General features: G+C 51.9%; 8 protein-coding genes across 8 annotated transcripts; 2 read left to right on the top strand and 6 right to left on the bottom strand.

Annotated features, from left to right (window-relative positions):
* Window positions 1-662: 662 nt before the first annotated feature.
* Window positions 663-1815, bottom strand: An08g03660 (uncharacterized protein; the record flags this gene model as incomplete). Its single annotated transcript, XM_001392446.1, has 3 exons — window positions 663-975; window positions 1059-1584; window positions 1710-1815. The coding sequence occupies 3 exons, from the start codon at window positions 1813-1815 to the stop codon at window positions 663-665; spliced, it is 945 nt and encodes a 314-aa protein (XP_001392483.1).
* Window positions 1816-2234: 419 nt separating this feature from the next.
* Window positions 2235-5939, bottom strand: An08g03650 (uncharacterized protein; the record flags this gene model as incomplete). The annotated part of the gene is made up of 6 exons (XM_003188709.2): window positions 2235-2957; window positions 3001-4951; window positions 5003-5075; window positions 5360-5472; window positions 5608-5734; window positions 5819-5939. 6 exons carry the CDS (start codon window positions 5937-5939, stop codon window positions 2235-2237), a joined length of 3108 nt encoding a protein of 1035 aa, XP_003188757.2.
* Window positions 5940-6899: 960 nt separating this feature from the next.
* Window positions 6900-8744, top strand: An08g03640 (uncharacterized protein; the record flags this gene model as incomplete). The annotated part of the gene is made up of 4 exons (XM_001392444.3): window positions 6900-7094; window positions 7151-7968; window positions 8027-8377; window positions 8450-8744. The coding sequence occupies 4 exons, from the start codon at window positions 6900-6902 to the stop codon at window positions 8742-8744; spliced, it is 1659 nt and encodes a 552-aa protein (XP_001392481.1).
* Window positions 8745-9285: 541 nt separating this feature from the next.
* Window positions 9286-10278, bottom strand: An08g03630 (uncharacterized protein; the record flags this gene model as incomplete). Its single annotated transcript, XM_059748963.1, has 1 exon — window positions 9286-10278. One exon carries the CDS (start codon window positions 10276-10278, stop codon window positions 9286-9288), a length of 993 nt encoding a protein of 330 aa, XP_059603978.1.
* Window positions 10279-11774: 1496 nt separating this feature from the next.
* On the bottom strand, window positions 11775-12917 carry An08g03620 (uncharacterized protein; the record flags this gene model as incomplete). Its single annotated transcript, XM_001392442.1, has 1 exon — window positions 11775-12917. One exon carries the CDS (start codon window positions 12915-12917, stop codon window positions 11775-11777), a length of 1143 nt encoding a protein of 380 aa, XP_001392479.1.
* Window positions 12918-15244: 2327 nt separating this feature from the next.
* On the bottom strand, window positions 15245-17290 carry An08g03610 (uncharacterized protein; the record flags this gene model as incomplete). Its single annotated transcript, XM_059748962.1, has 2 exons — window positions 15245-17037; window positions 17110-17290. The coding sequence occupies 2 exons, from the start codon at window positions 17288-17290 to the stop codon at window positions 15245-15247; spliced, it is 1974 nt and encodes a 657-aa protein (XP_059603977.1).
* A 1372-nt stretch (window positions 17291-18662) lies between these two features.
* Window positions 18663-19608, top strand: An08g03600 (uncharacterized protein; the record flags this gene model as incomplete). The annotated part of the gene is made up of 8 exons (XM_059748961.1): window positions 18663-18749; window positions 18790-18795; window positions 18864-18899; window positions 18970-19109; window positions 19164-19182; window positions 19244-19346; window positions 19400-19419; window positions 19486-19608. The coding sequence occupies 8 exons, from the start codon at window positions 18663-18665 to the stop codon at window positions 19606-19608; spliced, it is 534 nt and encodes a 177-aa protein (XP_059603976.1).
* Window positions 19609-20961: 1353 nt separating this feature from the next.
* An08g03590 (uncharacterized protein) lies at window positions 20962-21853 on the bottom strand (the record flags this gene model as incomplete). The annotated part of the gene is made up of 4 exons (XM_001392439.3): window positions 20962-20979; window positions 21041-21228; window positions 21311-21518; window positions 21656-21853. The coding sequence occupies 4 exons, from the start codon at window positions 21851-21853 to the stop codon at window positions 20962-20964; spliced, it is 612 nt and encodes a 203-aa protein (XP_001392476.1).
* Between the last annotated feature and the right edge of the window lie 401 nt (window positions 21854-22254).

Below are 22254 nucleotides of genomic sequence, written 5' to 3'. Positions count from 1 at the left end.
CCCAGCCTTGCAGAGCATACTCGTCTTCCTTTTTCCCTTACAATTCATGGCTTGGCTAGGGTTTTTTGTTCGAAAGGATAAAATCCCCATGCGCTTGAGCTGTGGAGGAGGCGGTACATTACTTTGAAAATAAGAACTTGATATCTTGTTCGTTATGTTGAATGAGGTTGAGGGTTTTCGTAGTAGATTAGGTTTTTTCGCTTTTGTCTGCTGTATATATATCCTCTTTTTGTCGATAGGTGATATTGGGGTGTGTATACTGTAGCCTGTGGTGAACCTGTACTCTTCAAGAGTCGATATATGTCACGTGGCTTTAAGGGCTTGTGTTCGACATGTGGACTGCTCAGCATAAGGCATGCGCTGATGGGCGCAGAACTATAGTTCTATGCGACGGAGTGCTACGCAAGTCTTCCTCGTCAACTGGCAGATTTCATTGTCCTTGAAGTGCACCAAGTATCATGTTTGATAGTGCCAGTGCACCTTACTATATCGGGCACAGTGTCGTCTGCCTGCTTATTAAGGTTGATTTGATTCAGTGCTGCCCGGATAAGATAAGGCACTTTTTCTCAATGCGGTCATCACTTTTATTTCATATCTCATACCAACTATACTCCACCCCGGCCCTCCCTCACCATTATAAACGTATATATCTAATAAGGCTATTACACCCGACCAGCATTTCCAATCTGGATTCTCTCTCCCGACCACTTGTCATCACGACGCAGCACCGGCCAGCTCGTCCCGTCCGCCTTGACCAGCGTCAGCTCCAGCTTAGTGCCCATCACGCGGAACTTGGACTGCTCGGGATCAATGGGTGCAAACAACTCATATGAATCCGTGTAGCGCTTGTTATCCGTCGTAGGGAGGTCCAGCTCGATCGACGTAGCCTTGAACTCGACCTTGGCGGTGTCCTTGTTGATCTTCTTCAGGTAGAGCGACACGTTCACGGAGGAGGCGGTTTGGTAGAAATCGTTCCTGTACATCAATCGCCACATATTAGTATACTGTCACCCCGTAGCAATCACCCACGGCTGTAGAAAGAGAGGATAGGAACTCACCTCACAGACTCCACCTTCTCCTCACCCGGGGGCTTCCCCTTCCCCACAAAAAGATGCTTCTTCTTCTCCGAACAGCCCTGAATCTTCAAGAACTCATCAAACTCCAGCACCCGCTTCTTGCAGCAGGACCAGCCCTTGCTTCCCTCGTGGAAGATCGGCTGACCCGGATGATACACGCACTTCTCCTCGTCGCGCGAGACGCTCGCATCGTAGCCTGCATTACAGCCGCGGCGACGACAAGTCGCGTTCGCGGGGATCGCTAGCTCCGGGTCATCGGAGTCAGGTTCTTCGGGCACAGGGGTGGGTGCGTTCGAGGGAGGAGGGATGGCGGGGGAGTTGACGGGGCGCGGGGGAGTGGCGGCGGCGGCGCTGGGGGCGGGAGTAGCAGCAGGTGAGGGTACATCAGCGGCGGGTTTGGGGGCCTCGACGGGGGTGTCGTCGACGGTGGAGTGTTTGCCTGTGGTGCAGGGAGGGATGGCGAGGAATTCGTCGAAGGTGAGGACGCGGGGTTTGCAGCATTTCCAGCCTGCGGGGTGATTCAGTTAGTATGTAAATGCGGTTGTGTGGAGTGTGGAACTCAGTCAGGAAGATCAAATAGACAGTGGATCAACTGCTCCCAAGGTCCCCCTTGGAGTTATCTGTTTTAAGTACCTTTTTGTCCTTCGTGGAACACCGGCGGGCCAGGATGATAGACGCAGGGCTCGTCGGCGTCGGTGAATTCCTTCCCGCAGCCCTTGTGGACACACTTGGAGGCCATGCTGGGGAAATGGAGTGGAAGCGAGTGAAATGAGAGGAAATAGAGCTGAGTAAGAGGGAGACCGACAGTTTAACTGTATCTCTTGGGTGAGGAATAATGAGTCTATGGGGGGAAAAGATCGATCGTCGCAAACATCGAAGGTCGAAGAACCGCCGCTGAGGTTCGGCCCAAACGGGCTTAGCCGGGGGGAGCTCGAAGGTTCCATTCATTCAAATCATTCTTGCTCTTCCCCGCGATTCCATCTTTCAAGTTTCTATATTCTTGATTTATTTACTTCAACTTGGGCTTCCCTTAATTATCTAGATATCCTTATCATACGGCAAACATGCTCCCCACCGCCGCCCGTCTCGCCGCTGCTCGCGTCACCCTCTTCACCCGCGCCAATTGCGGCCTCTGCGACACCGCCAAACTCACCGTCACTAAGCTGCACAAGCGCCGTCCCTTCGACTACACTGAGTTGGATATCCAGCTCCCGAGCAATAAGCCCTGGAAGGATGTCTATGATTTTGATGTCCCCGTGCTACACGTCCAATCGGTCCAGAGTGACGCGTCGTTGTCGGATCCGAAGAAGCTGTTCCATCGGTGGACGGAGCAGGAGATGGAGACTCTGATCGCCGAGGCGGAGAACAAGCAGTAGCTTGAGCTTGAGCTTGAAGCAGTTGTCTAGGATTGTATATATATACTGTAAATATGCATGTGTTATCAGTTTCATATGAAAGGTTCAGATTTGTGGGTGGGAACCGCAGCATCTGTGTTGCTGCTCTTGGCTGTCTCCGACGCCCTCGATGGGAAAGGTCGGCAGGGTCATAGCATCCGCAACGACGAGATCTATACGAGTAAATGTCAAAAAACGTACTATAGGAGGCGTTCGTGGGATGATTATTCTGAGTTAGGTAAATAACTATAGTAGTACTACTATGAGTTCGGTTCGGGTTTCGTGCGAGCATTGGACCGAATATATATCCCTTCTTGTATACTATCTCATTAGTGATAGTACTAGCTGTGTTTGGATATCTGGGTAGAGGGTTGAATGCACTCCGCACTAGTAGATGTAGTAGGTTAATACTGGTAGTGTTATAATACCAAATCACTAGTATAGTAGTGTATCCTACAATATATTGTCCGTGGATCTCTAATCGTAACTGCCATCAATCAAAACATAAAGGGTATCTATTTACATCATACATCATCCCCCACCAAATCAATCAACAAGCTCTCAACCCAACCCAAATCCCCCCGTTGACTCTGACTCTGACCCTGACCCCGACTCTGTCTACACCCTCCCCCCGACGAGTCCACAGCACCACCACTTGTTCTCCCCACCAACCTCGTCCTCGTCTCCCCATCTAATCCCATCACCATCGCCTCCCCCACATCCCTCTGCAACGCACCCGCCAGATTCTCAAGCGTGTTCCTCCCCAATCTCGCAAGACGAGCATACTCCTCAGCCCGGAAACCTTCATACCTTGTCAACAAGGAAATAACCCTCGTCCAGGCCCTCTTCAGCTGCGCCACGCCCGAGCTGGAGCACAGCCGCGCCGCCAGGATAACAATCCCACAGGCATAGAGATACTCCACGTTCTCCCAGTATGGCGATCCAGCGCTGCGCCAGGTATCATCTGGACCGCCGTCGAGCAGCCCGTCCTCGGTTTCTTCGATCAAGTCGGCGAGGTCTGCGGCGATGGTGGCGCATTTGAGGGAGGTGTCGCGGACGATGGTAACCAGTATAGGGGAGTTGATAGAAGAAGAAGGGTCTGTCTCCGACATGTGAGGGTGTTTGTTTGACCGGCAGGTGCATTTGGCTGACAGGGCGAGGCCCAGAGCTAAAAGGGGCCGATAAAGTCGGAGACGAAGGTAGAGGTAACGGGCGTGCAGGGTGTGGCGTTGGCGGCGAACAATGGGGTCATCGGCTAGTTCGAATGTTTCGTCGGTGCGAAGGAATGAGGGCAGGGATGTCTGCCAGTCGTAGAGGAGAGCATCTGTTTTCAGGAATGGGGAGAGGTCCAGGGCGAGGAGCTTCTTGGCGGCGCAGGTGTCTGGTCGGATTCTTGCTTCAGATTCCCAAGCAGTTATCTCTTCGACGTGGGTGTAGAGTCTGGCGCATGCGATTAAAAGCTCGATGATCGAGGGTCGGTCTCCGCTGGAGTTGGGCGCTCCGCCTGATACGGTGTCGATGTAGTCGGTGTCCAGGTGCGTGGGTAGATGTACCTGGAGGGGATTGGAGACCTGAGGTGGTAGGCCTAGTTGTAATGCTAGCATTCGCTCTAGGATGATTGCGCTGTGCCAGAGCCTGCGGCCGAGTTCGCGCTGCTGTCGTTCCCGTCCGTTATGCGCGTTTGTCTGTGGCTGCAGTCCTAGGGCTTGCATGGTGCGGATGGCGTAGCCAATTAGGGCCCAGGCTTGCTTTGATTTCCCTGTTGCGTTGAGGTACTGGCATTGTAGGAAGAGACATTGTACGCGCACCCAGGGCGTGCCTTGCCAATCTGGGCTGTTTGTCATTCTCTGGGCGTGATTGAAGAGAGATTGCAGATAGGCTTCATCTACTTGATGGTATCTCAGTCCAGAGAGACACAAAATCATCTTGAGGATGGCGTGGAGGCCACTCGACCCAGCCGTGAGGTCCTGCATGTCGCCAACCTTCTCACGGGCCGACTGGAAGTCTGATAGATCGAAGATCGGCCAGTTCACATAGTCGCGGGCCAGATAGGTTGCAATCAGACTGTTCATCAGGTCTGAGGGCAATTGGGCTGGAGATTCGGCAATGGTCAAGTGAGGAGGGCAGTCTCGCCCTGTATCTTGCAGCGAGAATATGCCATCTTCGATTGGAGCTTCAGTCTTCACCCGGCCTGTTCTTGCATCCACGGCCTGCTGCAGCCGGGTCAGGCGTGAGATGTGGGCATTGATCCCGGTGCCCGGCGGGTTAGGAGGGTCGCTGCCATCTGAGATGATGGAGTATACCTCTACCGAGTCACCTCGGTTTCGATCATGCCGGGGTGGAAAGGACTCATCCCGTCGACGCTTCCTCTGCGAGCGCGGGGCAACAATGAGAAAATTGCGTGGCAGGGTTTGTAGCCTCGGAGGGGAGAGAGACCGACTCTCATCACCCGAATGAGATATTTTAGCTTTTTTATGGGAGCTGCAGGATGTCAGGCTGGTTCAAGCTCATCATATACACGCGCAGACGTACGTGGCGGGGGGCATATCCTCGGGCCGGTAGGAACATTGTTCGTCTAGTCCTCGTTTCTTGCATCCTCCACAGGCTGGCTAGCGTTAGCTCCACCTTACAATGGGTATAGGTATAGAGGGCAGACTAGGTTGAGACCTGTCACATCGCCGCCTTTTTAAGCGGCAGACGCAACAGGGCGTTGGGGGTACGTTCATGGCGCCGGCTGCGCGTTGGTCTGTGTGCGAATGTAGCGGTCGCATGCATGCCTCAGGTACTGAGAAGATGATTATGGTAAAGCGTCGAATTTAATTATGACATATATTATAGTTTGGAAATCACAGAAATTCGCAAGCCACAATGAGTGCAACAGCCACTAACTGATGGGTGGGAAAATGCGAAGGGAACTTCCCGCGGGCGCGTCCGTCAACTGGTGTCGCGCGTGGCCCGGGCAGCCTTGAGCCTCCGAATGTGAATCCAATCTCAACCTCAACCTTTGATTTCAATCTCATACAACAACAATGGTCAATCATTTCACTTTATGGTGCTCTCCAGCACTAGCCAAGTCCCCATGCTATCTCATTTAACCATCACATCCATGGCTCCCCTCCTGCGGAGGGTCCACACACCCATTATCACACAACTTTGCATGGCCAATCTGGCCCGGATTCGTACAGTGGAAGAGAATGTTGCTCAGGTTTTGGTTCTCATATCCAGTGCCTTGAAGGGCATCTGTCAGGTCAGACTGAGAGAAGCCTGTATCGGTTCCATATTAGCATAGAGGAGTCGGATTGCCAAGTAGATAGTATATGGCAGTCTATATAGTTGACGGCGGCTTACCCTTGGAATTCAACAGCACATCCGAGCAGTAGTCAAAGCTCGGGGTGCAGGTTTTATCGGCCACAGACAGCCCAGTTAGGGTTAGGGTGATAATAGTGGCTAAGATAGTGGGAGGTTTCATTGCTATAAACGTATTCTTGTACACTGGTAGACTGGATGGAGGAGTATTGGACAATGAGAAGAAAGAGCGAACATGATGTAGCATGAATGCTGAAGGGTTTATATACTCCTGCCCGGGCACATTCCTGGTGATGTTTTCGCTGCGGGGGTTGGAATGTGGACGTTGCTTGGTATGTCTCGTTTCATCATTGATAAGATGACACTGTAGCAGTAACTTTGAGCAGCTATGGTGGATGACTGGGTATGTATGTGGCTTCTATCCATCGAGTTCTAGATTGGAGACTAGCATAGCACATCGAAGCGAGTCAGAAACCGAGATCTGTCATCCTCGGCGATCGCGCAGCGCTGTCTCCCACTAATGGAGGAATTTCGGACATTGGGATACGGCGACACACCATGCCAGCAATGGCAACGGAGATCGACGGTGGCTGGATGACATCCAGATGCCTAATAATTATAGTGGGGAATAGTCGTGGTGTCACTGCACTAGTATACTAGTATAGGCGGGGGTATTTCTATGCCCTCGATCGCTCCTCCATTTAGTGAGACACGCGGTGGAGAATGGTAAGGATGATATACTCGGCTTCATGATCTCTGGCAACGCAATCAGTTCTGTCAGCACCCTCATATTCTTGATAGGCAGACTGAAAGCCCGAATGTTACCTCGGGGAAGTATCCGATGCAGTGATTAGTTGCTTTTGCCGGGGTTCTTTGTCCACTTCCCTACCTATCATAACCTTGTCTCTTAAGTTCTCGCTAGTTTGTGCTGAACCCTGCCAGCCTTGCTAGCCAGGATGGGGACTAGACGCGTGGTGTGGCCGTGACTCGATTTCTGTTATTGTGGGCTGTTCCCCTGAACTCACCATGTCAGGTCAAAAAGATTCGCTCATCTAGTGTGTCGGTCAATCAGTCGCTCGTTTAATTTTCACTCGTTTTTCGTTCATATCAAAGGCTCTCCAATATGGAGAGATCCGACAGCATTTCTCTGCGCAGCATCGAGGCCTCTCAGCCCCAAGAACAGGCCACCGACAAGAACGAGACCAAAGACAACAATCAAGGTGCAACAACCGCAGCTCCAGCTCCCCAGTACCCATCAGGGATCAAATACTATCTCGCAGTTGCAACCTTGTGTCTGGCAATCTTCCTCGTCACCTTGGTATGCCCTCTCCAAGCTGAGTACTACATGCACTAACACGCGAACCCTACATCTAGGACAGCACCATCATCGCGACGGCGACGCCCTATATCTCCGACGACTTCCACTCTCTCGGGGATGTCGGCTGGTACAGTAGCGTCTACACCATGCTCATCTGCACGACCCAACTCCTCTTTGGCAAACTCCTCGCCCGCTACTCCGTCCGCTGGATATACAGCATCTCAATGCTCTTCTTCCTCGTAGGCTCCGCCGTCTGCGGCGCCGCGCCCAACTCCCACTCCCTCATCATCGGCCGCGCCCTGGCCGGCGTAGGCTGCTCAGGTCTCCTAGTCGCTGCCTTCTCTCTCGTCCCGATCCTCGTCGCCCCAGCCAAACGCCCTATCATCCTCGGTCTTCTCTCAGGCTCCCGCGGACTCGCCACGACATTCGGACCTCTAATCGGAGGTGTTCTCACTGAAAAGGTCTCCTGGCGGTGGAACTTCTACATCAACCTCCCCATAGGCGCCGTCATCCAAATTGCCTTTTTCCTTCTAGTCCATCCGCCCAAACGAGACCACGAAGCCTTCACCTCCTGGACAGAGTTCCTCAGGACCCTCGATCTATTCGGTCTCGTGGCTCTTCTTCCATCCATCGTCTGCCTCCTTCTAGCCCTGCAATGGGGCGGCCTCAAATACGCCTGGCAAGACGCCCGTATCATCGTACTGCTAGTCCTAGCAGGCATCCTCGCCATTGCATTCATCAGCGTCGAAATCTGGCAAGGCCCCAAAGCCATGCTCCCTTCGCGGGTCTTCACTCAACGCACCGTCTCAGCAGCATCCTTCTTTGGTTTCTGCACAGTCAGCGCCATCTTCGTGCTCACTTACTACCTCCCCATGTACCTCCCTTTCTCTTCTCCCTTCTCACACCCCCCACAACCAACTGACCTGAAATAGCTGGTTCCAAGGCGTCAAATCCGCCATCCCCATCCAATCCGGAATCTGGACCCTCCCGTGGGTAATAACCAGCACGATCGTCTCCCTCGCCGGCGGGATCCTAATGTCCAAAGTCGGCCACCCGGACTTATTCATGGGAATAGCAACGATCTTCGGCGCCATAGGCTCCGGCCTCTTCACCTCCTTCACAGTCGACACATCCACAGGGAAATGGATCGGATATCAGATCATCTTCGCCATATCGTCGAGTCTATGTAGTGTGACCCCGTTAATGGTGGCGCAGCAGGCACTGCCGTTGAAGGATATTCCTATTGGATCGGGGTTGGTGATGTTTTCGCAGACAGTGGGAGCGTATGTATCCAATCCTCTTTATCACTGTTCCAAGGCGAAAACTAACTGACAACTCCACGATTTTATATGCAGGTCTATATTTGTTGCCGTCGCCCAAGCCCTCTTCACGAATGAGCTGAGTGCCGGGTTGGAAGGGACCGCTGTGGGTAGTGGACTTGACGTGAGTAGGTTATTGTCTGGTGGGATTTCAACCCTTACGGAGGGGTTGTCCGGGCAAGGGAAGCGGGCGGTGTTGGTGGTGCTGAATGAGGCGTTGACGAGGTCGTGGCAGCTCGCGGTGGTGTTGGAATGCGTGGCGGTGATTGGGGTGCTGGCGGTGGTGCATGGGATGAGGATGAAGAGGGTGGGTAGTAGTACTTCGTTGTAGTTGGTCGTTAGCTTTAAGCTTGGTCTTTTGAGTGAGGTGAGATGGGATGGCAAGTAGTACGGTGCGGTGCGGGGTGGTTGTATGGGTAGTACTATATAGGCAGTACGATGGTGGATAGTAGTACATCTATGGTCCCCATCTAAGGAATGTGAGGTTACGAAATGATACGTGGGGTTTGAGTAAGTTGGTAGCATGCGCGAATCCGACCTAGAGCGCGGCACCTACTTACTAGTATATACGCACTGAGGACCACTGCTGTATCGCATGATGAAATTATTATATATTGATTGGCATACTGCATTCGACAGGCCAGTTCGGGCTGCTCCTATGTCTAGCCCATCCCATCCCATCCCATTCCTATATCCGTTCCGTCCAACAGTCGTAAAGGCATGAAAGAACAAATGGGCGTCTCATCAGACCCCAGCAAGTGATGTACAACGAACCAAATACAGTGGGAGCAAAAAGGAAGCAAAAATCTGCAAAGAATCATAATAAGCCAGCCAGCCAATCCTATGACTGGAGTGTGGATAGATAGGTGGTGCTAAAACCACATCACGCCCACCACTAGGCCGATCACTATGGCCATGCAGCTTCCCCGGCGCATGTGCTCTGTCTCCTGCTGGAATCCCGCAACTTTGGACTGGCCAGCAGTCGTTGCGGTGCTGTTTTGGGAGAGCGCCGGCGGGGGCGGCGTAGCGCTTGGCGTTGATGCGGAATGACTGGTGTCATCGACGTCGTCGCTGCGATTCACGACTACTGCTTTGGGGGGTATAGGTTGTTCGCGGGGCACGTGGTTATGTGGGACTGTCGGATGAGAGGAGGTGGTGTGGTTGTCGTGTCGTGAGAGGTCGATGGGTTGGCTGGCTTCGCGAAGACTAGGCCAAGCAGGCATGTTCTCCAGATACTCGCTCCCCGCGCGACAGACCTGCTGCCATGAGGCACGGGACAACCCCAGCAACCATCGGGATACCTCAATCACGCTGCTGGTGGCCGGTATCATGGAATTGCTCGTAGGCGACACCCCGAAAAGTCCGCCGTCGGGAGGAGCAGCCGCAGTAACTGAGGAATTAACGAGCGCACTTAGCCGCGTAGGTAATTGTTCAATGGCATCAGCCTCCGCCGAGAATGTCGGAAGTAATTGCGACTCATCCGGCTGCCTGATGACCATTGCCTTAAACGCGCGCACCCCCCGAGTGAAAGCCGAGGATTCTCGGGCCGGAAATGCCAAAGGATCGGTATCGAAGACGGCAGCAGCCTCGAAGGAGCTCCGAGAGGGCGCGTCCACCGCACAACGTCGCGGACGAGCTTTGCGCTCATAGAATTCCTGATAATATCCATCTAGAAGCCATGGCTTCCAGCCAGTCCCAGAAACCCGAGATCTTGTTGTTCGAACATCGGCCCAGTTATCTTTTACCCGAGAGACATCTGCAGAAGTACCACCGTTAGCTTTGTCTGACTCAGCCAAACACATGGGGGGAAGAAAAGGGGGAGGGGAAAAGAAGAAGAAGAAATAAGGAATGCATACGTCGAACATCGTTGCGATAGCCAATATACCCCAGGCGCACGTTATACAAATCCCATTCCTTTGCTAGCGACGGCACCAGACTAAATAGCGAAAAGACCAAAAGAGCAAGAAACGGAATGGCCCCAGGTTTCTGAAGCCCCGACCGCATTATCCACAGTCAGCGACCAACAAGGCCTGACTTTGGTTTCCAATCCACAGTCCTCGGAGAGAAAAGAGGTATTTCTAACAGCCGATGAGGATCCCGCGTGCTTGAGAGGCTTCCGGAACAAACAGCTTCATTGCCAGCGAGAGAATCCAAAAAAATTAAAGGGAGAAAATTGGAAATTGGAAAAAAGATCAAGCTTCGGAGGGTTTATGCAAGTAAGTAAGAAGTATAGATGCGTCGCAAGGCTCGTTACGGGTCTTCTGACAGGCGTGATTGCGCGCGCAGCCTTGGGGCAGGACCTCGTTCGGGTGTGTTTCTTTTTTCAGGGTCTTGCGCTGGATCTGCGTCCTTCGCTTCTGGGCGATGATGTCGATCAGGCGGTCGGACGGTCGGGAAGCAGGCGCGTCCTTTGCACTCGAGCCCCCGGCAACGAAGAGAAGACAACACAAATGATGGTGGGGGAACCGACGTGGAGGACGAAGAGGGGATCTGATTTGCGCGCACGATCAGCTGGAGATGAAAAAAAGACTATGGCTGCCGGATGCTGCAGGAGATGATCACCGTCGAATGACGTAAAAGACAGAACCCAAAGGGTCGCAATGCTAAAGGTTTCTTGCTGGCGATGATGGCCTTCGCGGGTGGTGCGCCAAGAAGGGTCGTCGTCGTAATCCACCCCCGTCGATGAAAAAAAGGTAATATCTATAGAACCAGATTGACCGTTTGCGTGCTGACTCTTCCTTTTTTTTGCTGTGTGTGATGGGCAGTCAATTAAAGTTGCCCCCGGCAGGCATCAGTCAATTCTATTTCTTGATCCAGCAATCGCTGAATATGACCTGAATCTTCATTCAGGAGGAAATGGGAAAACTGCTGCCTCGCCGGTAATTTATCTCGTCTCGCTCGGTATGGTATTTTACGCCGGACCCTGGGTGGGGGGTTGCCTCAGGCGACAATGCGCTGGCCTCCACTGCAACATCAACAAGAGATCCATCGATCCATCCTGCCCCATGGCCATTGGCTTGAGACATACAGTTGTTGCGACTAAGTGTAGGTCCATTGTCCAGACAAGCATACACAAGTGGGGTGCATGACATCAACAACATACTTTGTATTGCACACATCTATCTATCTACAGTCACCATCACAAATTGGCTGGTCTGTCCCTTCCACCTCAAGTTTTTGTCGCGCTTAATCGCTCATTCCACAGCTCCCCGCAAGCTGATGCCCAATTCCAGTCTATCGCCGCAACTCCGTTACCGAGATGATACAGACAGGTGCAAGTCAAGTAGAAGTCACAGGCCAAGCGCTCATGCGCGACTCCATAGTTCCAAGAAGAAGCATATACAGGTCGTAGGGAAAGGCATCATATGGGATTCATCATGGTGGGGTCGGGCACAGCGGGGGACATCCCCTCGCTAGTCGTCGGCTTGGTCGCGCGCGCCGGTGAGGAGGTGCTTTTCGGCACTCGCGCCGGCCTTTTCAACGTTGTCTGAGAGGATGGTGTTCGACTGCCCTCACTTCGCTCCTCCTGGGGCGTTTTCACAGCCGTGGTGCTATTTCCAGCACTGCTTGTGTTCCTTCCCCGCTTCACCATCTTGCCCAAAATACCCACAATCTCAGCTGCATCCTCGAAGCTCTCGTCGTCCATGCCCTCTTGCGCATTGTACACATCGGCAATGGCTTGCTTGGCCAACCGTCGACAGGCATGAGCGTCATGTAGGCAATCGTAGAGGTAGGCGGCAAATTCAAGCTTGATGGACAGACGGAGCGGGTGCGACCCCGGGAGGAATTGATCTGCCAAGAGGGCGGCATGATTGAAGCATGCGGTAGCTGTAGGGGTATAATCGAGAGCAGGGAGGAGAAACGCCGAGTTCGACTTGGGCGGTTGAACCGGCGCAAAGCCCGGGGGTGCCTGCGTAACCTTGCCTCGTGGCGCACTATCCGAGGCGGAACTGGGCTTCCCGGAAACCGTTATCGTGTCGGGCTTCAGCTGAAATGAAAATCTCAAATTGGAATCCTTGGATGGTGACTCCGCTTCTGTCACGCCGTTGGATAAAGGTGTACTACTCGGCAGACTAACGATACCCGGCGAGTGGACAGCAGGCTGGTTCTGAAATAGGACGAATATATGGTAAAAGGAGGCGCGCAGCTTGTAAGCTAAAATTTTGAGTTCCATAAATCCCTCAACCAGTGGCAGGACGAACTCCTCTAATATCAGAAGACCCTCACGCGAAAGCCAGATGATATGGTAATAAAGATGAAGCGATTTAGTCTCTCGGGTGGGGTCTAGGCGCCGCAATCGTCGTGCACGGAGGAGTTTCTTCGATAACATAACAGACAACCCCAGAATCTTGTACAGCATCGCGGACAGGAACGGGTTCTCGAGGCCCGTTATGGCCGCAAAGTTGCCCAAGGCCTTCTGGTCCACTTCGGAGGAAGCCATCCACAAAGCAAGGGAACCGGTCTCTATAACGGGACAATCGACAGCCAAATTAGTCACATCCATGATGGTTTGGTGTATAACAGAACAAGCTCCGATCAAGTGTAACCGAGCGACAACTTTGGAGGGGAGGATCGATCCCACAGCATTGGGCCGGTTGAGAATGCTCAGTCGGTGGGCACAGCTTGCCCACCGCACTCATATAAACAGTAGATGCATCGGAGTGAAACATGCAAAGCGCCAAGGGATCGGGAGCCTTACCTCGGACGCGCGCGCAAAACGGTTGTTAGAAATGGATCAGCCGTCGCATGCACCAAAGCTTCCCATGCTCGTGTTGGCGCCTAATCCTCGATATGTTTAGGTATTAGGTTGTCAGTCCCCCAATTGAGATCTTCAATTGCAATCGCAGGCTTTCGTTGGATGCGCCCGTCTCAAAATCAGACTCGTCGTATCTGTGGCTTGTCTCCGCCTCTCAGTGCCGCTTCCGAATAGGACTGAATAGCCGATCAGTTGTACATGCACAGAGACTGCTAGCGATCGAAAGCACAAAGCCGCCAATTTCAACCGGAAAGCAAACGCAAATATGTTACAAATGTCAGCAATTAGTGGCCTTTAATTGGAGTATCAGTGAGAATCAGATTGCGGGTGTACTCCGTAGTGCAATCAGCTTTTAAAATAGCAAAAGTTAATCCGAAAAGGAATCCACCCAGACAGTTCTTCTAGACGAAGACTCTTAGCAAGCCTGCTGTCAACCGCTCTGCACGCAGGGTTATGCTGGCAGAAAAATTGATAGTCAGGCGGGCGTGAGAGCGCAAAAGGGTATAGATGGGAATTAGAAATGCAAGGCACGGGGAAGGGGGCATTCGAAACAACAAATGGCAAGGAGCTGGTCGTTGTGAAATAGGAGGAAGTCTTGATGCATCGTGTGCAACTAGGCGAAGTAAGGCGTTAGTCTGTGCTTCTTGCCAGCGATGGGCGGGCACCGCCCACGAGTTTGGGGCCGGAAGTGATGACAGCAATTTGAGGCCTGAAATCGCTATCTCATAAACGAAGCCTGCGTGGGTAAGGCAACAAAAGATGCAACCACAAAAAGTCAAGTTCCTGAAAGGCAATGCTCATCCCAATTAGAGTGTGGACACTCCGGTCGCAGCTGCGTGAGGATGTGGGATCAGAGCGATAATGAATGAATGTGCGGAGCAATAATGATGCAAGGGCAAGTTATCTGCCCCGTTGATATTTCCCTGGCCACAATCAAGTGGATGAAGGCACGGCAGTGCGGAGGTATAATGCCGTGCGAATCAGTGCGGCAAAGCTCCACTATACATATAGGGCGAATGGATCCCCGCTTCTGTAGAAAGAGGGAGTATTCCGGGAGATACGATCATTTAGAAGACCGCCGGTATGTTTGATTAGTTCCTGCTGTGCCCGTCAATTTTTATTCTGCCCTCGCCGCCGTTCTGAGCGGAGATGAGACATCGGGCACCAATTGCAGCCAAGGTGAGGAACGTCATTTCCTGGGTGGCCACCATCACCGAGATCAAAAAGGAATTACGAAGGACAAGGTGGCATGTTGGATGATGGTCCCGTCCCTAAGACTTAGTAGGCATTAGGCGGAAGGACAGCGCATCAGTTAGCTCGATACGTGTCAGAGCCCAACTGTTGATTTCCCCTGCCGTGCAGCTTTCGATCCAGCCGGGGAGGATGAGATAGGAATAGCACAGTGGATCAGCTGTCGCCAGCCTCTTTTTTTTTGCAGCCAAAAGTCACACATGGTCTGCGAGCAGTGTTGCAGATGAAAGGCCCAGCGCGGGTCCAAACCCATCTTTCTATGCATGAGCGAGCCGCCACTGAGCTGGGTCGCTGAACTAAGCTGCAAGCGTGGAAACTCGGCGCCCGCGCGCTTCTTAGCGTTGGCTTTTGCATGGGAATGGCGGCAGCACTGGACGATGACAGTTGGCGGCCGTCTGCCAGCGTGGCATCGAAAGCATCTGTGCGTCTTCCATGGGGCTGTGTGGAAGATTGGCCCCCTCGATCAATTCCGATTACAACTGGAGATGAGAGGAGATGATATCAGTGGCTCTGTCATACCACAAGCACAGGACTGATTGATCAGTTAGATGGGGGTGGATGGAGGAATGATGACCGACAGCCTGCATCTGCAACAGTTTGCCGCGGCAGTTCCCCACCGCCTCTTCCGAAGGACAAATGAGTGGAAGCAATGAGCAGCGATCTATTTCCAATAGTGGTCACCAAATGACCACTATCCAAGGTCAAAACTAGAAAGACTATATACATTGCAGCATCACAGATAAGCTAAGAGCAAGGGAAACGTCGCAGCCATAACGTCGTATACTTCCAATTCAACTCGCTGGTGAACAGGCAAGCAGAAACCATTATTCTATGTCATCAAGTTCGTCACGGTCCAGAGTTCCGACAAAAGCTCTCTCCAAGAATGCTCTCCATACTCGATTCTTAGGCTTCTTAGGCTTCTTCTTCTTCTTTTTTTTCTTCCCTTCCACTTCTACTTCGTTTCCGCTGTCATCGACGGTACCAGGAGCATCTTCGGCGTTCGCATCTGCAACCCAGACGTCGCTTTTACTCAGCTTGTTCTTGGCAATCCGGTTCGCCAGCTTGAAGAAACTCCGCACGGTGAGATCTTCCATCTTGTAAATCTTGTCGTGTCGCGTATCGTACTCAACCTCGAACGTAAAGACATCTGCAAGCTTGAGCTCACGAGCATCATCGTCATGAATGGAGCTAGACGGGTCGTCTGCCGACACTTGGTGACGTTTGGCCATTCGCCGGTTGATTTCGGTCAGATTAGCATAGTATTGAGTGTACCCAAGCCAGGTCAATGCCTGGTTAGAGTATGCCGGCCCCGGAGGCGCAGCCGGCGATGGAGGTTTGGGAACCTTGTCCTTGGACTTTTTCTTCTTTTTCTCGGCCAAAAGGCCATTCTTGTCGTGCTCCGGACTCGCCATATCCAAGTCGTTGTAGGCAGAGTCGTCGGCCCAAATCTTGGTATCCTCTAAGCCACTAATGTTATACTCAACTACCCGCAGCGTAGGGAAGAAGTTCGGCACCACACTCGGTGACACTAACGACACACTGTACCTCTCGGCCCAGGGACCGCCAATCTTCTTGAGGAACTTCTTCTCTTTCTTGGTGGGCTTTGAGCTCTTTGAGCTCGCCGAAGTTTCATGTTCCTTTTCAATCCATTCGTCTGCCAAAAAGTTGCCTTTCGGCATACCATCAGGCGGGGACGGTAGGCTAGACCAGTCCTTCCTGAGACTGGAAAGATAGTCATAACGAGACTGGACGGAGATCTCTCCCGAGCCGTCGTAAAGATCGGACAAGACAGGAGACTCACTGTTGGCAGCAATATCCACTTTTCGACTATCCTGCAACATGAAGTGATCAATATTCATGTGCCCATATGCGCTGCCGACGACGACGTCACGGAATCTGTTCACATATAATGTATATTTTTGCCAGCACGTTTCATCCCAGCTGCGCTTACTGCCGGACCTTGCCGGAGGAACATGACCTATCAAAATAGCTTTCATATCACGTGTCCGCAGCATCTCCAGTTGGACGCGAAGCCACTCCATGTGTTCATAGCCAGGCTCCGATTTCGCATCGCACCCATCGACGGCAGAATTGGAGTCAAAGAAGTATAGAGTATTCAAGCTAATAACTGCCAGCTTATTGGGGATCACCTCCGAGACGAACCAACCGCCTTCGACAAAGCTATGACGTTGATGCTCGGGGATAAACTTGTGCCAGACTTCGCGATACTTCTTCGTCCACCGATTCGGACCAGTCTTGAGAATATTATGCGGCATGATGTCGTTATTGCCAATTGTCGGAACAATGGGGATTGAGTCCCTGCCGTTGAAGACCTCGGTGAATTTATCCACCATGAATTCGTTCAAATGGACGATCTCATCTGCCGTGCGAGGATTCCTCTCATCGTTGTCATGCCGTGCAGAGTCACCGGTCCAAATGACAAAGTCAATATTGTCTTTGAGGTTGTTCTCAATCCAGCGAAATGTCTCGTTAACGAGGGCATAGGGCGAGTCGCATTCGGTCTCTTCGGCGCCGTAGTACCCGGCGGAGCCATCACCTCTGTGGCAGCTCTTTTCGTCCGATGTTCCGGGCTCGTAGAGGGGATCTGGATGAAAATCTGAGAATGGTTAGCCTGTCCCTCCTCTGCTTTTGCCTTTGACATCGTGTAGACCAAGGGTGAAAGATGTACCTGTTATGTGCAGGAAGCGGCCTGAAAGTGCCCGGAAGGACTCTTCCGTATCGGCATTTGGTGGCTCGAGCTGGACCACATCTTGAAGACCGTTACCTAGAGGCTGCTGCTCCACAACCGGGAATGCAGACACATAGGTTCCTAGCAGCGAGAGCGCTGAAAGGAGACGAATCGGAACCATTGGGAAGACTGAGAGTAGGAGGCGAATCCCCGACGATGCGGGAAACCAGAGTTAACCTTGATCAATAGAGTCAGACATGAAGCACACAGTGAGCACGCGACACACGATGTGAGAAAAAGCCAAAACGAAGCTAACGACAAGACCAAAGAATAGCGATACCGGGGGTAATTTACATGAGATGGAAGTTTTGTTGAACTGGATCGTCGACGACGTCACAGCTAGCGCCCCGATGCGGAAAAGCGCGAGGTAGCGTGTGGACCCACTTTGTTTTGTTTGGAACCCGACCAACAGGGAAACAATCAACTAGCACCAGAGCAGAGGAACGCGGGTGATTTGGCTGGCATTTAAATATTGACCCTGCGAGAGACACACATTGCTCTGGCCATCTGACTCCGGGGTATCAGTCGGAATCAATTCAGCACGTCAGGTGTTGAGCATACCAGAAACACAAATCAGCGCTGTATGGAGCAGCAAAGATGCGCCGCACTGTCAGTCAAGGTCCCCCCTAATGTAAGGTACTCGCAGCCTGTACCGTCGTCTGAACGGCCCACGTGCCTGCAACGGATAATCAGATTGTCGGATGGTCTTAGTCATCCACTGCACTTTGGGGTTCTTTTTTCACCCCCAAGGTAGACGCGCTGGCCGCACTGTCATCCGAGCCATAAACAATTATAGTCGTGATAGGCTCTGTGGTACTGATCTACCCAATAGTGGAGGACACTATGCTGCTTCTGTACCCCATTGTCGGGTGGTTTCTGCCAGTGGTTTATTATTAGGTGACGGAAAGTGGTACGGTTTGGTAACCAGACAGCTCGTACATACCAGAGTCATCTGGTAGGCAGACATGGGTCTGTAAGGAGACGTTGCGGTTGGCTAGAGCACCTGATGGTGTGCCATTGGCTCACAGGGGAGACTTGAACGGGTCGTAATACGAAGGTGAGCGAGCAGGATGTGTAGTTTGTACAGTTCCAGAAGAAAGAAATATTGATCAATTGCTATTAACCAGGTCTGGCACCCCCACTGTCGACGCATGTGACTCTGAGCTTAGTAGCTTCCCGATGTTTGCTAGTTAATAACTATTCATAGAAGAACCTGGTAGTCACTCTTCCGGCCTCTATAGTTCCATACAGTAAATAAACTGCCCGAAGTACCTTAACTCGCGGCGATCAGGTTCACTCCGGGTATCACCACTCGGGGGATCGCCATAGGCTGACCGTTGCTTGTGGAACGTGCGTCCCTGACCCCTCACCGAGGAGCGGGGCTTAACGTCCGGGATTTATCAGCTGCTCGACTTTTTTCAGCAAGCACCAGAACATAATACAGATTGACATAGCTCTTGAGCATCATCATATCAATCTATTCCAAATCAACAATGTCCGAATTCCCTACTCTCCAGCCCGCCTTCACCTTCAAGGTACAGCCTCCAATACAAAACCCCCGCGTGCCCACACAACTAATAGTGTGTCCCCCAACATAGGTCACAATTGATGCTCCGCTAGGCGTCGGTAAGTTCTCAAGCCATCTACTGAGTAGACAAGGATCATAGCTCAAGAGAACTGACTAAATTCTTTAAGGCAGCGCATCTCGGCAGAACAGCCTGCAGGTCGTCGTAAGCACCCACCAACTCTTCCTTTCCTTCTCACAAGACCATTCCCACTAACAATCCAGCATGACTGAAGCCCATGACCGGCGGCACTGTCCAGAGTGCGCCTGGATTCTCCCCTGCTCTTGATGCCGAGTTCGTCGGTGTTGGCAACGATTACATCCATGCGGATGCCGATGGCAAGCACCTGCGTCTGGATGCGCATGGTGTTATCAAGTGAGTTGTTACCTTGCTGAAGGCGTACGTTTCCATTCTAATGACTAAATCTAGGCCCAAGGATGGCGATGATGTACGTGAATTGCATCTCGCATCTCTCAAGAGTAATAACTAACGCCAGTCATCTACTATAGCTCATCTACCTGAACTACACTGGTGTCTGCACCCTGCTTCCCGAAGTGCAGGCCGTCTTCGCCGGAGCTGCTCCTGATGGCTCGACCCCGTTCAACAGTGCTTGTAAGTCTATTACTCGCACAAAATGAAAGCAGAGGCTAATGCTAGTACTCTAGTCACGCACATTACCTTCGAGGTGAGATATACCGCATACAAGCCCGGATAACTAACATACCAATTAACAAACCACAACAAAATACAGACCGGCAGCGAACGCTACAAGGAGCTCGAGAACCGCGTCTTCATCGCCCAGGGACGCTTCAACGTTGAAAAGGGCAAGCCCACTGTAGTCGAGTACCGCGTCAGCCAGGTTGTCCAGGGCTAAATCTGCAAATATCATATTAGCAGAGTATTAGAATCAGAGGACAAAATTTACTGAATAAATAGAATCCAGTCAGATCTTCATAACATTGACATAAAGAATATCATTCATATTACCACCTACACCCCTCCTCTACCCTCTCCACCCATCCCATTCATCCCTTGTGTAACTGCATTCACAAACACAATCACCCGCCCCCCAACAACGGCCTCCTCTCATCCTCCCCACCATCACCACCACCAGCACTCCTCCCCCCTCCCGCCCCCTCCTCATCCCCCCCAAGTATACACACATTCCTCTCCCTCCTACCTCCCCACCGCGGAAACACTACAACCCCCCAATTTCCATTCCCAGAAGACGCAGACGACAAACCCTTCCACCCGCCCCTCCTCCTCACCCCCCTCACCACCCAAACCCCCAAAGCAAGCAACCCCAGCAACGCCAACGTACCCAGAACCCCCACCACGCCCGTAAGAAACGTAGTCGTGCTCACATGGCACCCGAAGGGTATCGCGCGGAGTTCCCACCGCTCTTTGGACCCGAGCGGGCAGATCTGCGATGAGTGGATGGGGGCGAGGATTGGAAGGAGGGATGGGTTGGGGACGCAGGTTGAGGACTATATTTCATAGATAGAATATATGTTTAGATGTGGGCGTGAGTGCGAAGAGATCAATGTGTAGGACAGCTTACCACTGGGCACCAGCTACAGGGGACATCGCCTTTTAGGCAGCTGTTGCATGATTGTCTTCGCCAGCAGAGGTAGAAGAGGGGGTCGGGTGGTTGATGTGAGAGAGAGGAGGTGTTTGTTATTTGATTCATTTGGTTTTGGTTATTAGGATGTGATGAGGATTAATTGTAGGATAGATGGATGGATTGGGTATAGACATGAAGACAGATTCTTAATATTATTTTTTTTATCGTATGATGGAATGTGATGTGATGGCATGGTTCTGTCGTCAGGATTGTTTGTTTGGGTGATGGGCTCGTGCGGGGTTTCTGTTCCTGGGTGGTGGTACATTGGTAGCAGGAGGCCCGTTCGGAGTAACCTTGTGCTGCTAAGTGCTGATAAATGCTTATCGGTGTGTTATCTGCAATAGGGCTAACTAGTTTACGTTGCATTGGGTTTATGTTGTGGGAAGGGGATAATGGGCTTTGATGTTGCGCTGGTTCACTTTTGGCTGTATACATGCTTCGTACATTTAGATAGTATATCCCATGATAACAAGAATCATCCAGATGATCTTATTCATTCATTGGAAAAGAAAGAGAAAAAGCTCCATAATTTCAGTTATAAGAAGAAGGCCAAGGGTATAATAGAATGCCCTTTACAATTATCACGCTCGTAAGATAATCACTCTAGACAACACGCTTGACCTATACACGTTCCCATCGTTAGTCATAGTCACCTAGACGGACGAAGAAAGGATTGACTAACCTCGAAGAATCTCTTGAGCCACCACACCTGGAAAATACCCTCGCCGATCAGCACAGCCAGCTGGAAGATACTCCACCACTTCACCCGGGCGTTGGTGCTCTCGGCCGTGTTCCGGTGAACCCGCTCTCTCACAACAATGTACGACTGCTCATCCTTAACCTGTGCCAGAGCCTCCGAGAGCTTGCGGACTACGATGCAGAAAAACAACAGCGGTTAGCTCAGACGGCCGCCGAAGATTTGTATAAACGATAATTGGGTATTCAATCCTACCTTCCGCCTCCAAGGGATCCTGCGCCAATTCCGATTCGGGGACGTAGACAATTCCGTGAACGTTGAACGAGACTTCCTTGGAGTTCGAGGCCCATCCTTCGTTGCTGAAGCAGTAGACGTATTTGCCGTCCGCGTGCGCGTTGAACGAGTAATCCTCCGACGAGATGGCGTGCTTGTAGTATTGACGGTTACCAAGGGGGTCCTCGACCTGTTTGTTCCAATCACACGTGAGCGACTATATTCTTTCGGATTGGTTTTGCAGGTTTGGAAGCTTGATATGGGATATCAAACCACCCCAAAGTCCGCGCGGAGATTGACAGCTAGTATGCTATTCAGGGAACCTACCCAGAAATCGATCTCCAGGTTGCCACTGCCTCCAAATTCCCGGTCACCGACCTGGAAGGAGACAGTCATCTTGTCATCCTTGTGCAATGACTCGTGGAAGCATTCGCGGGAGTGAGCCCGGAGCTGGATGTTGTGTGCGGTCACGGTGCTGAACCACGCCAGCGCCGTGATCAGGAGGGTCGTTGCGGAGAATCGCATGGTGGGTAGGAAATTTGCTTTTGACGACTCCGAATCCGGTAGTAGGTTGGTGGAGTTCTCCCTCGAGAAGGATCAAGGTAAAGTGGTGGTGGTGGTCGGGCTTGCTAGGTGTGCTTCGACTCCCGACGGGCAAGGTGGTCTCTGTGCTGCGCTGGGAATTCTGGACGCTCGGACCACCACCAGATCACCCGGCACTAACTAGACTAGTCCTGGCAGGGTTCGGAGTCTAGAAGGGCGCGATGCTTCTTTTTACTACTGCTACTCTCTCTTATCAACCATATTTAGAGTTGTATCGTTCCTTTATGTGTTGATCTGATAAAATTTAGAGTGAAAACTTTTATGGCGGCCTAAGGGTATACCACAGACACGCTGAAGGCTAATTGGCGTCTACAGACGTTCAT

Source organism: Aspergillus niger, assembly GCF_000002855.4.
Source record: "Aspergillus niger supercontig An08".
In the NCBI taxonomy this organism is placed as follows: Eukaryota; Fungi; Ascomycota; class Eurotiomycetes; order Eurotiales; family Aspergillaceae; genus Aspergillus; species Aspergillus niger.
This window is presented reverse-complemented; position numbering and strand designations above follow the sequence as displayed.